The 15,900-nt window shown below is 44.5% G+C and overlaps 1 protein-coding gene across 13 annotated transcripts in view; it reads left to right on the forward strand.

Annotated features, from left to right (window-relative positions):
• Window positions 1-15,900, forward strand: part of camk2d1 (calcium/calmodulin-dependent protein kinase (CaM kinase) II delta 1) — a 97,818-nt gene that overhangs the window by 54,068 nt on the left and 27,850 nt on the right. For 7 of the 13 annotated variants that reach the window (XM_064343672.1, XM_064343670.1, XM_064343675.1 and 4 more), the window contains exons 5-8: window positions 5,499-5,564; window positions 7,711-7,783; window positions 13,849-13,951; window positions 14,626-14,709. In XM_064343672.1, the coding sequence (XP_064199742.1) occupies window positions 5,499-5,564; window positions 7,711-7,783; window positions 13,849-13,951; window positions 14,626-14,709 (326 nt within the window). Of the gene's footprint in view, window positions 1-5,498; window positions 5,565-7,710; window positions 7,784-8,671; window positions 8,745-13,848; window positions 13,952-14,625; window positions 14,710-15,900 lie in introns of all 13 variants that reach the window. The other 6 variants (XM_064343671.1, XM_064343676.1, XM_064343673.1 and 3 more) reach the window with 1 other exon arrangement.

The following is a 15,900-nucleotide window of genomic DNA, read 5'->3' on the forward strand; positions in this document are numbered from 1 at the left end:
GACATTTATGGACCGTTTCTGTCTCTGTGGATGTGTGCAACACAATGTTTGCAGTCCTTAAACCGACTGAACAAATAAACGGCCTCGATGTTTACTTTTGGCGCATCCCCACTGAGGAGCAGTGTGTTGCTAATGCAATCAAGGTCAACCAGAGGAGGAGAGGAACCATGCTGAGCAAGCAGCCAAAGGGAGCACCTACGGGAGCTACAGTAGCTGGATACCTTTGTATTGTAAGATGTCAAAGCACTCTTATTGACACTTTTGTTTCTGTTTTCTGGTTGAGGTCTTTGAACATGTGAAATACCATTATGCAGTCAAACTACTTTTAGGCTAGTCTAGTCTTTGGGTGAAGAGTTTTGTCTTGTTTTTATGTTACCTTTGTATTGTAAGATGTCAAAGCACTCTTATTGACACTTTTGTTTCTGTTTTCTGGTTGAGATGTGAAATACCATAATGCAGTCAAACCTTTAGGCTAGTCTAGTCTTTGGGTGGAGAGTTTTGTCTTGTTTTTATGTTAAATTAGTCTTCGGTCAGCCCATCAGTTTGATGTACGCACCACACATATGTATACCACAGTTCAGATTTGCCACTTTGCTGAAGGAGAAGCGCTGTTGCTTATGACACGTGTCGCCTTACAGTCAGCTCTTGTGCAGTCAGAGCCGGAATGGCTGAAAGATCTATGCCATCAGCACGGCCAGACTCCCTTTGTGCACCACTGGTCATCCCCATTAGAACTGCATCAGGTATGCGGTGGCAGGCAGCCCTTCATAGAGATACTGTGGCTTTCAATCTGCAGTCCATCATCTGCACAGAAAGGGCTTCCATTTTCTTGTCAACACAGCCTGCAGAAGGAACGAAAATTTAAAAAGTGGTTGATGTACTACTGCTACGACTGTGTGCTGAATCATGTTTTTCTCAATATCCAAGCCTCGGTCGTGGTTTAGACCGTGCTTGCTCCCCACTCATGCACAGTGCATACAGCACACATGCATACGTCAGTCTGGGGTCAGAGGTCAGGGCCCCTCCTCTATCTAGTGATCCTCCACATCCGTGCTTATTTTCCTGGCTGAATTATGCTTGTGGACAGAGGGCAAATGGAAGAAATGTCCCTGGGGCTGCAAGACAGCAATGTTGTGTCTTGGGATGGACTGGACTAGGCAGGGGAGCTAGCTAGCACAGTGCCAAGTTTTGTTTTACACTTGTTTTACATTGTCTATTTAAAGTTCTTTAATGTTGTGAAACTATAAATTGTCTTTGTCCAAGTAAGAAAGATGACTAGCCGAGTCATGACAGACTGCAAATGTGGTCCAGCACTGTGTCAGGCCTGATACTGAACACCCCTTAGGTGTCTCAGGCTGGTAATAATTTGCCCTCATGGTTTTTTTTTAGCAGACAAGCTTGTGAAATAAAGAATGGATTGTCGATCAGGAGGAGAAAGTGCTATCTGTCTGATTGCTTTGTAATGTCTCATTCGAGGGTGTAAATGAAAGTTTTGCCAAGATGTTGCAATGCCGGTGCCTGGGGTCGGTTGCTGGAGCAGTCTGTAGACAAAGAGGTGTGACATTTCATCAGCTTCCCCTGCAAGTTCAAAATTCTCAATAGATTAAAGCTGATTCTGCAGTAATGTTTGTGCAGTTTTAAAATGGCTTATAGTCAGTACATTTGGACATTTTGACAGTGTTCTGACAACTAGTGAGCCCATAATCTTGAGTTGCTGAAGTTTTTATTCACTGATACGACCGGTCTGAAAACCGCTGTTTTTAAGCAGCGCTTTCTTTCCTGCTTGTGTGTTCTCAAGCGCAGTAAACACCTTGAATATTTCATGCGGGGTGCTCAGATTTGAAGCTACGAAGGACGCGTTAGAGGTGCAGGCGCTGAGTAAAAGGATGTGGTGAGGATGCGAGGCAGTAGGCTGTGGTTGTGTACGGGGACTCTGGCATGGGCTGTCATGTCTGCTCCGTGTCCTCCTGAGTCTGCCGTGCACCCGCTGTCCTGGAATAGCTTCGAGGTGAGCTCAGGGCTACAGGATCCCATTCATCCTGTCTGCTTTAAAGACTCGTTATTGAAAACTGGCTTGTAACATTGTACAGCTCTGTTAATTTAATAAGCCTTCATTGTAAGGGTGTCTGTGTGCTTGTGTGTGTATGTGTGCGTGCGTGTGCGTGTGTGTGTGTTGTTTGTGTGTGTGTGTGTGCGCGTGTGTTTGTGTTTGTGTACAGTTCTGAACTGTGGTGTTTAAATACATGGCATACCATAACTTTCTTTGTTGAGATTTTAAACGGGAAGGAAAGCGGCACCTAATATTACAGTCAGTCTCTCTGTGTCCTTAACTAAATACAGCCCACTTTAAATGGCGGTATGAAGGTATTCAGATGTGTGGATTCTCCGCATGGGTTTGCGTGCTTGCTAGAAGGTGTGAATTCTCTGTGTTGCACTGTCTCCCCGGTTCGACTGATTCAGCTCACACAGTTGTTCCGACTCTCTGCTCATCTGGTCTCCCTAACCATGATGTTCTCCACTGCTGGAGTTTCTTCTTTCCTGGCTGGCTCTGATCCCTCTGTGTAATGCAGCCAACAGCGAACAGCTGCTCACCTGTGCAAGAGCTGCCCCTCTCTCTTCCAATTTCCTCCCCTTTCTCCGTTGTCTACCACCTTCACGAAAAAGTTTTAGAGAAGACCGGGAAACATCGGTGCACATGAATGTGCCACCAATTCTTTCCTTCATAACATGTATATATATTTTTTTATTTACCTGTCTGTCTTTATGTAACCATGAACTTTGGCTGAGAATTCATTTCTTATTTATGGTGGTAGGCTGGGGAAGCATTGGATAGGCATTGGGGGATGATTGGGTGACTAGATTGAAACATACTGTCAAACAATTTAATCAGGAATCCAGTATTAACTTTTTACCCCACTTTTTAAATAAATGCCATTGGATCTTTAAAGGCAGATGAGTAAGCACTTCAGTTTAATGCCTCATCTTAGTGACAGGTTCTCCTGCAGTACTGTGTTCCCCTCAGTGCTCTGGAGCACTGGCTTCTCTTATTGGTCCAGAAGGAATAGCGTACCCTATTGGTCCACCAATGTTACCAGCAGGAAGCAGGCTGGCCCAGGAAGGCTTCCTTTGTGGTGCTGACTTAAGCCCAGCCCTGCTTAGTCACAGAGCAGTATGACTTTGAGCTGTAGGCATATCATATAGTATCCACTGTAATTCTGTACTGGAGCTAGCCACTTATAACAGTACCATTTTTAACAAGGTCCTGAGCTGCTTAGAAATCCCTCTCCATCGTGCACACTGTGAGATCTCAATAGACTCGCATGACTGAATCTTTAGAGCTGCCATTTTGCTTCTTTGCAGAGGATAGATTCTGAATGGCACAGTATCCTTTCCTGGTAGAATAGTCTAAACCCTGGGTTGTCAACCAGAGGTCCACGGTTGAATCTCAAGCCCCCGCACTACCATCCCCCCATCTGCGATTTCAATCTCTACTCACATACCAACCCTTCCCCCCTGCAAGTCCATGGTGAGTTGAAAGGGTTGAAAACTTGGTACCTTCATGGTCTGCATGGTACCACTGACCTTATTTACACATTATTTCCCCCCACAGGCTTCTCTATCCTAAATAATTTACATTAATTGTCCAGGCTGTATTTTTCTGGTGCAGTACATTGGCCCCAGAGTACTGTCATAGCATCTAGCCCCAGGTGCTAATTGTCGGTGAAGAGATGCTGTTTTCCTGCACTGTTTACTGAGAATTTGGTGTAAATGCCATTGAATTGCATAAGCACTGTATGAATGTGATCATCCAAAGATTGCATTTTTTTTAAACATTAAAGGGAAAAAGTATATCTTTCAGCCTCCTAGGTCCCTTCTGTTTTCACACAGTCGGAAATTAGCCTTTGTGTCCAGGGGAGTGTGTTTTACCCTCAAACCTTATCCATCACTTGTATTATCTTCATATCACACAACCATTTTGTTGATGTGGAGATCAATATCACTTTGAAAGACATTAGCTGCAGCCCACGCTCCCTCCTCCATTTCTTTCTTTTTCCCCTTCCCCATCTCTCCTCTCTCTCTCTCCCTCAGATTCAATTCGAATGTTGCTTTTTATTTCACTCAATCGCTGAAACGAATATCTTCAGCTCAGTATGAATCCAGGCCTGAAAACTTTTTCTCTTTTTGCACCCAAATAAGACTGAAGGTTAGGGTAAATCAAATTCCCTCAGGATGCAGTGGGGAAAACCCATAATTCATGACATGCTGCTGTTCTGTGCCTTGTAGATTGTTTCCCAACTCCAAATCCAGAATTCTCATATAATAATGATGTATGTGTCTTCAAGAGGGAAAACATTGAGCAGGGCTGAAGCAAGACCTAAAACTGGAAGAGTAACGGCCAATAGGAACACCATCTGCTGGGATGTCCTTTGCCACTGAGAGGCAGCATGGCTTCCAAAACCAAGCCCTGCATTGGCAGTCGCAAGCGGAGGATAGGACAGGAACAGAGTCCACCATACTACAGGCTGCCAGGGATGTCCGAAAGAGCTGCCAGACCGGTCAGCCAGGATTAGAAGCTGCTGCGCGTGAGAGCTGAGAGAACTGGCGAGAGCTGAGCTCTGCGAATTTCAAGAAGCAGAGAGAAGTGCTGTCTCAAGGATGGTCATGGACTTGGGTTGGTTTGGGGTAGGCTTGGAATAGGTATGGGGTAGGTTTCGGTAAGTTTGTGGATTTGGGTGCATTTGGGTTAGGTTTAGGATTAGTTAGGGATGGGTTTAGCACAGATTTGGAGTGGGTTTGGGTGCATTTGCATTAAGTTTGGGGTAGGTTTAGGTTTGGTTTGGGATAGGTTTGGGATAGCCTTGGGTTGGGTTTGTGGTGGGTTTAGTCGGTGTGCATGGGGACAGGAGCCAGATTACACGGGCCCTGATGTGGAGCGAATGGCACACACAATCGGCCACACAACCGCATGATGGGACAGTTTCTACCATTGCGGCGTCGAGGAGTGCTGTGTAATACTGCTATTGGCGACGGTGGCGATGAGGTCATGTCTAAATCAAGTGGCCCGCATGTGTTCCTCCTGTACCCGGTCCAAGCGCAACAATCTGCTAGACTTCTGGTGAGAGAGCTGTTTCATGGAATATCTATATCTCCCACATTTCTTGACCGTCTAAGAATGAGAACATGGGGATTATAGCCATTAATCTACTGTAATGGGAGGCAATATGTTCCGTAATTATTAGTTGTATTTGCGGCTTGGCAAAGAGGTTTGTTGCCTTTGTTCATTTTCTTGTGGCCTGCAGGTATAATATGTGCGTTCTGTTCAGATCCACTCACCCATACGAAATGCAGGCAGCAGGGATTCCGTCTTGGCTGTTAGGCCTCTTCTTAAGAGGGCTGCACTACATATTTAGACGTAATTATAAGTATAGGGAAGATTTCCCGCTGTGTTGAAATTTGCAGTATGGTATCAATCTGTCTCCTTTTCTGGTGTGTTTCAGAGTCACTGGTGGGGAGCTGTTCGAGGACATTGTGGCCAGAGAATACTACAGTGAAGCTGATGCAAGGTAAGTGGCCATAGTCTCACTGGCAGGCCTTTAAGGGCAAAATTTAAATTGGACATAACCTAAATGTTAGAATGTCATTTTTTTACTTAAGATTAAAATGTCAAGGACAATAATAAAACTAATGCTTAATCTTTGAAACCCTTGATTTAACCATTGTGTACCCTTGAAAAAATTAGCTTGGATATGACTAAAATATACTTGCAAATTTAAGCAAAGACTCTGATGGCTGCATAATGCATGGGCACACGCACACACATATACACACACAGACACACACACACACACACACACACATACAGGACACTCACCTATTCTCTCACGCACTCACATCTCTCTCTCTCACACACACACACACACACACACACACACCACTCACACATACACCCATACACATCCACACCTGCTCACACATGCAGTATATATGTGAAAACAGACACCACTATATGCATTGTATACTTGTAGGCCTGCTGGTCCGGTGAATTGGGAATAGCACAATACACCATTTGTGGCTTTTCATGCTGTAGGTCTTCTGTGTCTGTAGAAAGCTGTCTGATATTTTCCAGTTTGTCTTTATTGCCAGTGTTACTGTATCTCTGTTCATTCAGAATTCATGTTGTTGAAAATGAGTATCGTTTGTGATTTGTGATTTGGAAATGTCTTTAATCTGCTTATCTGTTTTCTGCTGCACAATCTTTAGGTGTTAATAATCTATGGTTCTGTCTTTCATCCTGTTTCTAATTTTGTTGATTTATACTTTTTGTCTTTTATATCATATATTTGCCAGTGTTCATAGTATTTGGGCATTTTTGGGGTTTGCAGAGATGAATACATATAAATATTTATAGATCTCAAATTTGATTTGAACTTTCAGAAAATATATTCTTCAAAATATATAGTTTTAAACTGAATACTAATCACAATGATCTATTATCAATCTTTAGAGTTCCCTAGAGAGCTGAAAGAAACCAGAAAGCGAATGAAAGTGAAATTCATATAAATAGAATGCTAAACATAAAGGATGAATAAATAAACAGCGGGAGCCACATTCAAGCCAAAGAGGAGATTTATGGAAGGAAAGGGGCAAAGTCATGGACAGACCTGATTTTCCCATGGCCAGGATCTTGCCCAGTCAGGATCAGCCGCTTGTGTGAGCGTGATTGGGCAGGTGTGCTGAGATGACCCGGCTGGGAGGAAGGGGAGGTTCAGCATCAAAGGCACGATGTGGATCTTCACCGGCACTCATCCTCAGAGGAAGTGCTTTGCATGGTTCAGCCCCTGTAGATTCCTGTCCTTCAAATGCCCCTCAAAATGCAGACCTTAGGCGAGGGGGTCATAAGGATGTTCCTCTTTTGGATGTTCTGGTTGCTGCACTCCCCCAAGACTCCAAAATGTGGGAATTATGGATTTGGCTACTGACAGTGAATTCTTTAACAAATATGTATAAGAATTTACAATGAATGTTATGTATATATACGGTATATTATTGAACAGAACCGCAACAGCAAAACATGTATTTTATAGAAGCAAATCAGGTGAAGTCAGGGTGGAACAGCAATTGCTGAACATAGTTTGCTTCTCAGTGCCTCATTTATCTGCAGCATGTGCAGTCAGAATATGCTGTCCCGGAGTGCCTTGGGAACAGTTGATGGCCATCGTTTGCCTTCTCTACTGCAGATAAATCTCTTTCTGATAACTAAGATTTATTTAATTGATATCCGTCTTTGTTAGCTTTATAATGTAGTCTAATGAAGAAATAGGTTTTAAGCAATTAGTGTTACTTTTTTCAGTTACCGTGCCAAAATTTCTGCAGTATATTAGTAACATACCGTTAAATAAATTAAAAAGTCAATAGAACATTGAAATTGTTCAACTTCTGTTTGTTGATGTGTTAAACCCCTGTTTGAACCATAGCTTTATCCTTGATCGTGTCCTGTTTATTTATTTATTTATTTATTTTTGCTAATTTTGGGTGTTTTTATTTTGAATCTCTGTTTGTGATGACTTTAATTTTTGAAAGTATTGTTTCTTTTTGTTTTTTTTTTTTTGTTTTTTGCACTGATTTTATTTCCTGCCTGTCTTTTGTGTTCACCTGCTCTGACGTCCTCTTAAACTGCTCTCCCTGCCTCTCGCCCTGTCTCTTCCACAGTCACTGTATTCAGCAGATTCTAGAAAGTGTTAATCATTGTCATCTAAATGGCATAGTGCACAGGGACCTGAAGGTCAGTACACATGCATAAGACCGCCAACCCCCAAGCTCCATGCCCGACCCCACCTCACCCCACCTCTGACACAGCCAGTGACTGAGCCAACAGCCCGGGAGGGAAAGATAGCAGCAGCAGAGCTTTCCCTGTCTGTAGCCCAGGCCATGTGCATGTAGCCTCCTTCTGGTCCGCTCTTTATGGCTGCTTTGAGGTGTGACTCTGGGGGGTTCGGGGTGGGTGGGTAAGGGGAGTATGGGGGGGGGGGGTATCAAGGCAAGGACTGTGGGAAGGCGGGGGGGGGTAAAGGTTGGGGTGGGGTCGGGGTTGGGGTGGGATCCTGATGAGGTATAGTCACTCTATGGTGCCAAACTCACCCCTCTCCCCCTGCAGTCAAACTCATAGCAGCTTGTAGAGTTAACACCACTTCTGTTTTGAGGTTCAGAGATGGCTGATGATGATGATGATGATCACAATGATGATGAGGTTGGTGAGGACATAGCAACTGGTTTTGTCCACAGTACAGTTAAAGTCTAAAACCATGGGAGACATATTCACACACACACTCACACATTCATAAATGGCAGTTCTAATCAGCATGGAGAAAATAATGAAGATATATACACAATGGAGTTTGCCTGTCTGGGAAACCAAGGCAGGTCCATGCCCTTTTGATAATTTAAATTGCATTATTACAGGCCCAAAATGAGACTCTCACATTGCTATTGAAGAAGGGGAAAGGGGACAGATCTTCTGATGGGATTCCATCCCCTTCAGGCAGTGCTAGGGGCTAAAGCTGGTTGCTCTCATTATCATCATGCTCAGCCGTCCGTCTGGGTCTCAACGAGGACGCACAGACAGTGAGTGTGAGCTTGTCACTAACACGCGCCCCCTGGTGTTTGCATGCAGTCATTGCATTCAGCAGATCCTTGAGGCTGTGCTCCACTGCCACCAGATGGGCGTGGTCCACCGGGACCTGAAGGTGAGTAGAGACGAAGGGGAATCCAGTTGGGGTCCTCCTCCTCCTCCTTCTCCGGGCCTCTCCATCCAGCTGTCTGCCCTCATGTGAGGGGTGGTCAAGCACACATATGCAGCCTGACTGACTGACTGACTGAATGAATTAATAAATGACTGGTTAACTGATTGGATTTCTGGTTTATTGCATTTCTGTCTCATTGACTAATTTAAGGACTGAATGAATGACTGACTTGATTGATTTTATCAGTCTGTAAGAGTGACTGATTGACTGAATCACCGATTGACTTGCTGACTGACTGACTGACTGACTGAATGAGTTAGAGTGAATTAGTCGCTGATTTTCTCACTGACTTACTGACTGATTTATCGAAGGAGTGGCTGATTGATTGATTGATTGACTTTTTGACCGATTGATGGGTCGTGGATTCTGCCATCGATTGTGCCCTGAAGACCTGTGTGTCTGAGTGTCAGAGACCTGCCGAAATGGGACACAAGGGCCACGTGGAACCAGATTATCTACTGTAACAAACCGCTCAAATGTTCACATTCTCAGGGGAAGAGCTACTCTGTTCTTATGTGAACACAGACATTGAAGTCCTGCTTGTCACGTCAACTCTGCAGAAATGGCTTGGAGCGCAGATTTGTTAATCAAATGAGTCGGGCACATCATGAGGCTCCTGAAATAATCTCTCTGCGTTTGCATTTCGGCCCAGCCAATGACAGGCCAGGCCAAAAACGAGCTGCGAGACTGAACAAACAAGAAGAGAGCAGAGCAAGTAACAAATGATGACAAGAAGCCTCTCTCTGACCATTTTCAGTTTGGACATGCACATACACACACACACACACACACACTCACACACAAATACATTGCACACACATACACACAGTCGCACACACACACAGTCCACAACTGACACACCATCAAGCTATATATACTGTATCAAGAGTACATGCCAAATGGGTGACCTTGATTCAATGATTACATTTTTAAAAAGAGGAGTGGACAGTCTCCTCATATACCGTGGCAGGGAGTCTAACCCCTGGGTGCACAGGGGGATTTATGTAAGGGCTGTGCAATGGTCTGTGTCACATGGTCTCCACTTTCAATATGGCACACACATTAGGGAAGAAACAAGTCTCTGAGCAGTCAAATGAATGCTTTGATTTGAATAACTCCAACTGTAAAACATATTCACCATCAGTACGAGGCTAAAACACACTACTGTGACCACATTCTAACCTGACTTTAGTAGTTCCTTGGGCTGTAATTAATTGAGTGGTCACTCACTGGGCTGTAGTTCATTTAGCTGTAGTATAGCTGTAGTCTTTTGGACTGTAGTTAATTAGTCTATCATTCTTTTGGCTGTAGTTAATTGCACTGTAGTTCTTTTGGGCTGTATTTCACTGGGCTGAAGTTCTTTTGGCGGTAGTTAATTGGCCTGTAGTTCTGTGGGTTGTGGTTAATTTGCCTGTAGTTCTATGGGTTGTAGTTCATTGAGCTTTTGTTAATTTAGCTGTAGTTCTTTGGGCTGTGGTTCACTGTGCTGTAGTTCTGTACATTGTAGTTAATTGGCCTGTAGTTCTATGGGTTGCGGTTAATTGGCCTGTAGTTCTATGGGTTGTGGTTAATTGGCCTGTAGTTCTATGGGTTGTGGTTAATTGGCCTGTGGTTCCATGGGTTGTGGTTAATTGGCTTGTAGTTCTATGGGTTGTGGTTGATTGGCCTGTAGTTCTATGGGTTGTAGTTAATTGGCCTGTAGTTCCATGGGTTGTGGTTAATTGGCTTGTAGTTCCATGGGTTGTGGTTAATTTACCTGTAGTTCCATGGGCTGTAGCTCTTTGGACTTTGTTAATTTAGCTGTAGTTCACTGGACTGCAGAACGTCATCCTCAGGCCTCATTCCAGTGTGATGGACTGCTAGGGGGCTGGACTGTGACTCCATTGGGTGCTACTGGTGAATAACAGGTCTGCTGACAGCCCTGGTCTACACTTCCTCGATACCTTTCTTACTTTTGCTCCATCTCTTCGCTACTCCTATCCTGTGTCATTCTTCTGTCTTGTTCTATCTGTTCCCTGGTCACTTCATCCCATCATTTCTTCTCTGTTGCCCTTCTTCCTCTTCTCCCACTGTACTTTTCTTTCACCACCTCTCCTTTTCATTTGTCTTCATCTCTTTCATGCCCCTATCCTCTTATCCTCTTCCTTCCCAATCTAAATTCTGCTCCCACTCTCCTACTTCTTTCCATCTCTGTTAAGATGATCTCCCCATCTCTGGTCTTTCTTTCTCATCCCTCGTTCTCCCCCTCCCCCTCCTTCCTGGTGAGCTTGCATTTACAGTGCTGAGAGGGGGGCTGTACTGCTCTCTTTGTTGCATCGTTTAACTTTCGTATCATGTGGGTGTGATGAATGAGGTCACTGCCCCTTGTGAAATCAACAGATGTAAGTATTTCCGGCTTCCGATTTAATGCTTAAGACATTAATGCGGCATCTCAGGTGTTATCGGCCCTCTGCAGTGCTCTCTGCGTGCATGGGTGCATACATGTACATGCGTGCATGCATTGATCATATCCTAGGTACCACACCATCTTCAGGAGAGCTCCCTGTCCCTTAGTGCTAAGGCAGCAGGCTACAACTGATACAAGGGGCACACCACCCACCCTAGTTAAATTAATGCGGCATAATCACATTTATATGGCTGCTCCCTGGAATCCAATTACACTTGTTACACGTTAACCTTGACAGCGCAACATAAATTCCGACTTGAGCTGGTGGTTGGTGCAGAGCCGTGTTGGGGGGTACCCCAGGCTCACCGTACATGCACATACGTAGTGACACTAAGCGTAGAGCCCGGCCTGGGGCCTGGGGGACTTTTACTCGATGTGTGAATTCTTTTTCACTCGCACTCGTCTGTGCTGTGCTGGTGCCCTGCCCGTTTCCTTTGTGGGTTTTGTGTCAGTTGCTTCGGAAGCGTCTTTGGAGAGGCCTGAATTTAGAATGTGAGGTTTAAATTTGCAACTGAAGACAGAATCCCAGCCCTGTACTGAGCTGCCACATGGCTCCCAGCTTTAAGGGGGAAGGGAAGTGATTTTTTTTTACGCTGCAGGTTATTGCTGCAGTTTGTCTATGAATCATCGCTGCACTGAGGTGACAGAGCAGTACTGTGTGTACAGGAGCGTAGGAGGGAGTCTTTGGACACTTTCTTTCCTAATATAACACAGCCAAACATTTCCCCGCAGGGAATCGTTTCCGCTATGCTTTCTGAGCACATTTTTTTTTCCTTCAAAGAAATCATTTTGCATTCCTGGACTGGAACGTTTTGAGTGATGTCTCTTGGGGAGTTCTTCCTCAGTATAGACCGTTTATGAAAAGTACCTCTAATTATGTAAAAATATAAATTTTTGCAGCTATTTAAAAAGCAGCCATGAATATTCAGAGAGGTAAATGGAATTTTGATGACTTCCCAGAGGCACATTCTGTATTGGTGTCTCAGAGAGCCAGCTTCGCATTCACAATTTCTTCCTCTCTTTCCATCTCCCTCTTTCTCTCCCTTTTCCCTCCTTCCCTTCTTTCACATGGGTAGCTGTGCCAGTGCTTGTGTTTAAGCATAGTTGTGAAGGGGGGTCTCGAGAAGGTTGTATAGTTTGAGTGCAAAAACGCAGGATTGGAAGGTTAGAAGAAGACAGCACTGATTTCTTTTGCGGTGCTGAGGACGCAGTTGAGGGTAGTGGAGATGCAGAACAGGGAGTTTGTTAGGTACACTTAAATAAAGGACCAAAGCTGGGTGTCAGTTCCTGGGTGTTCTGGGAGACGTGTTAGGGCTCATAAGAATCCTTGACCCAGCACTCTCTGCTGTCACCCCCTTCTGGAGGAGAGACTTTCCAGTCCTCAAGTACCCAAAATCGTGCACATTGTCAAGCAACATTTCAATTAGCGACTCACTTAAAGGTCTGGTGCATCGAGGGGTTTTTGCTTGTCCTTGTAAAGACTGGCTTGTTTTCGAAGCTCAGTGAAATCCCAGCACAGATTGGCAAAGTAGGTAACCCGCATGGAGCTCGAGGGCCGAATGACCCACTTCCTGTGTAAACAGTTGGGGAGGAATGAGGTCACATGGGTACAAGGGGACGGCATGTGAGCCAGTCTCCAAGCACTGCTGAAGACCTCTGTGGGGAGGAAGTGTCCATATGACATCACTGGTCACATGACCACCTGCAGGCGGGTTGGCAATGACTGCATCGCAACGTTCACTGCACATTCCACACGCATGTGGCCATTTCCCCTTGAGCCACAACTCACGAATGCTCTACTAACAACAGTTATTCTGAATTACAGTACAGCATCTGGTTTTGTACCGCATCATTTAAATCTGCATTCCTTTGAAAACAAAAAAACAACTCAACAGGCTGTTAAAGCAATAAGACATTTTCCCCTAGTTTTGTGTGTTAACAAGATTGAATATATGCATGTATTCCTAACATGTACAAAGCAGTTCCTCTCTGTAGAGATAAATACATTTAGAAAAATCTTTCATTTGGCTTTGGTGAAGTGCAGCTTTCACATAGCTAGTACTTGCCTCAAAATGGAGGAAAGAAAATCTAAATAGAAGTAAAAGCTAGTTTTGTGAGTTTTTAGGAACTGCTTTTAAATGTCAGCGAATACATGATTCACTAAACGATGCCAAAGACCTCTTATTGGCTTAAAGGGGTATGCAGGAGTTGAATACAAATGAATCAACCTGGACACGCATTACAAAGTACACAACACATCTCTAATTAAAAGCACTCAAGTGTCAGTTCAGCCACCCCTTAGCACAACCAGAAGTTAAGTTTATCCTCAACGACGTTCAGCTTCAAGTCCAGCAAGCAAACCTTTTGGTGATTGGTGAGTGTCTTACCCCTCACTCCGGGGACCGGGGGGCTGCGAATGTTAGTAGCCTGACTGGCCTGTACCCTGCATACCCCCTGCCCTTCTCCAGGGGACATTAGACCACACAGAGCGCTGCTGCAGAAGAGTTCTGACAAACTCGCGTGACACAGTAGACCCCTCGTTCCAAACCCGGGTGCGGCCGTATTGAAGTTGTCCCCAACTCTTTTGTCTTTGAATCGAAGCCAGAGAATTTGCTTCTGGCCAGTAAGCTGAAAGGGGCTGCCGTGAAGCTGGCGGACTTTGGGCTAGCCATTGAAGTCCAGGGCGATCAGCAGGCCTGGTTCGGTGAGTGTTAACCAATGCGGTCAGTCAATAAAATGGTTAGGAGATTGAGAAGGTTTTTTTTTTTTTTTGACTGTTGAAATGCTTTTGTTTTCTACCATTCTTTTAATCTCCCATGATTATCTTACCTGCTTCTTGCCAGACATGGAAGTATTGTTTCCAGTTTCTTGGCTTTGTAAAAATGTTTCAGCACCCACACAGATTGCTGATAGGAAGAAATTATTGCAAAAAATAAGCCTTTTTAATATGGCTCGCTGTTGAGATGGTAGGTAGCTTGTCACAGAAAGCACTATCTTTAAAGGCATTACTACAGTATGCAAGTTCAGTTTCAGGTCTGTAATGCACATAAATAACAGGGATCATAGAGTTTGTGGTCACTGGCCATAGAACGGGAGTCTGGGGACAGAACAGTCTCATGGTGCCGGCTAATTTGATAATCTGGGGAAAAAGCACACTGAATGTGTTTGAATAATTGTGACGAAGGAAGGCAGGTTTGCACCACTGAACGTGCTGGAACAAGTTTTTTCCCCAGTTAGCTGTAACAACAAAGAGAATGCTAGAACATGTAGTTTTTTGTTGTTGTTGTTCTGAGAGTGCCCCTTAGTGTCACAATGCATGCTGGTCTTGTAGTGCAGTCCCTTCAGGCCTCTGATGGTGACCCCTGTCTCTCTGTGTAGGGTTCGCTGGGACTCCGGGTTACCTGTCTCCAGAGGTCCTGAGGAAAGACCCGTATGGAAAACCGGTGGACATGTGGGCCTGTGGTATGAGCATGTCTGTCTGTCTGTTTGTCTGTTTGTATCTGTCTATCTATCTATCTATCTGTCTGTGCCTATCTATCTATTTATCTATCTATCTATCTATATATCTGTATGTCTGTCTGTCAGGAAATCCTAACACTCTTCACATTATTTCACATTAAAAGAGTTTAATCTGGAATTGTTTTATTTATGCTGTCTCAGGCATTTGCTATGCTGTATACCAAAGGGACATTCCTACCTTATGCAGAATTTTTGTCTAATCTTTAAAAATGCAGAACCCTGCAAAATAGCATTATATTTCATCTGCAGCAGTTCGTCAGGTTAGGAAATGGGCTACCTGAGCAAACCTAACTTAATCTGTTTCAGACATGGATTATTCACATGGATTAGAATGTGTTGTACCCCACTGTGTCTTGCGCGTTGTAGCAAGTCCTGCTTTAGCAAAAACAAAAAGCAATACATTAAAATGTCATTCATTGAGGATCCCTCCACACTAATCCCCTGAGTAGTTCACGTAAATCAGGGAGCATTGCTAATTTATATAAATGGGGAGAAGTAATGCGGAATTTGTGCATTAAGAGCCATGTGGGAAGTGGAGTTCCACCTGCTGTTTTGAAAAAGGTTTGAAAGTAGCCTCAATCTGCTTGAGCTATCCAATCCCTCTCTCCCCACTACTGTGATTTCTGGAGTTGTGTTATCCCAGGCACTACACTCGTGTCCCCGTTGTCCTCCCTGTATCTGAGTGCTGTTTGTGACAGCTGATGACTCAGAGTGTACTAACCGTGTCAGTGCGTGGGCCGGATGTTATATACAGTTACTTCTGCGCGCTGTAAAGCATCCGGAGAGTATGCACGCAGCCTCAATGTGGATTTAATATTTGATATAATGGCTTAAACAATACACTTGTTCAGGCATTTAGCACAGGCTCTTATCCAGAGCGATTTATGTAAGTGCTCGCAAACGGGTTTAGCCAAAGGACTTTCATTAGCGGTGAGGCGTCACACTGCCAGAGTAAGAGAGAGCATCTCAGCCGCCGTGATGCACATTTAACAACCGCTCTTCAGGGGCCTGCGTCGTGCCATCGATCCCACTGGAACCGCAGGTCGGTTCGGTTAATTACAGTTTGCAGGTCACTGGAGGTCCACCTGACCGCAAAGTACCATCCTGGCTCTCGTGGAAACACGGCAGCCAATC

This window comes from Anguilla rostrata, chromosome 7, assembly GCF_018555375.3.
Source record: "Anguilla rostrata isolate EN2019 chromosome 7, ASM1855537v3, whole genome shotgun sequence".
NCBI classification, from domain to species: Eukaryota; Metazoa; Chordata; class Actinopteri; order Anguilliformes; family Anguillidae; genus Anguilla; species Anguilla rostrata.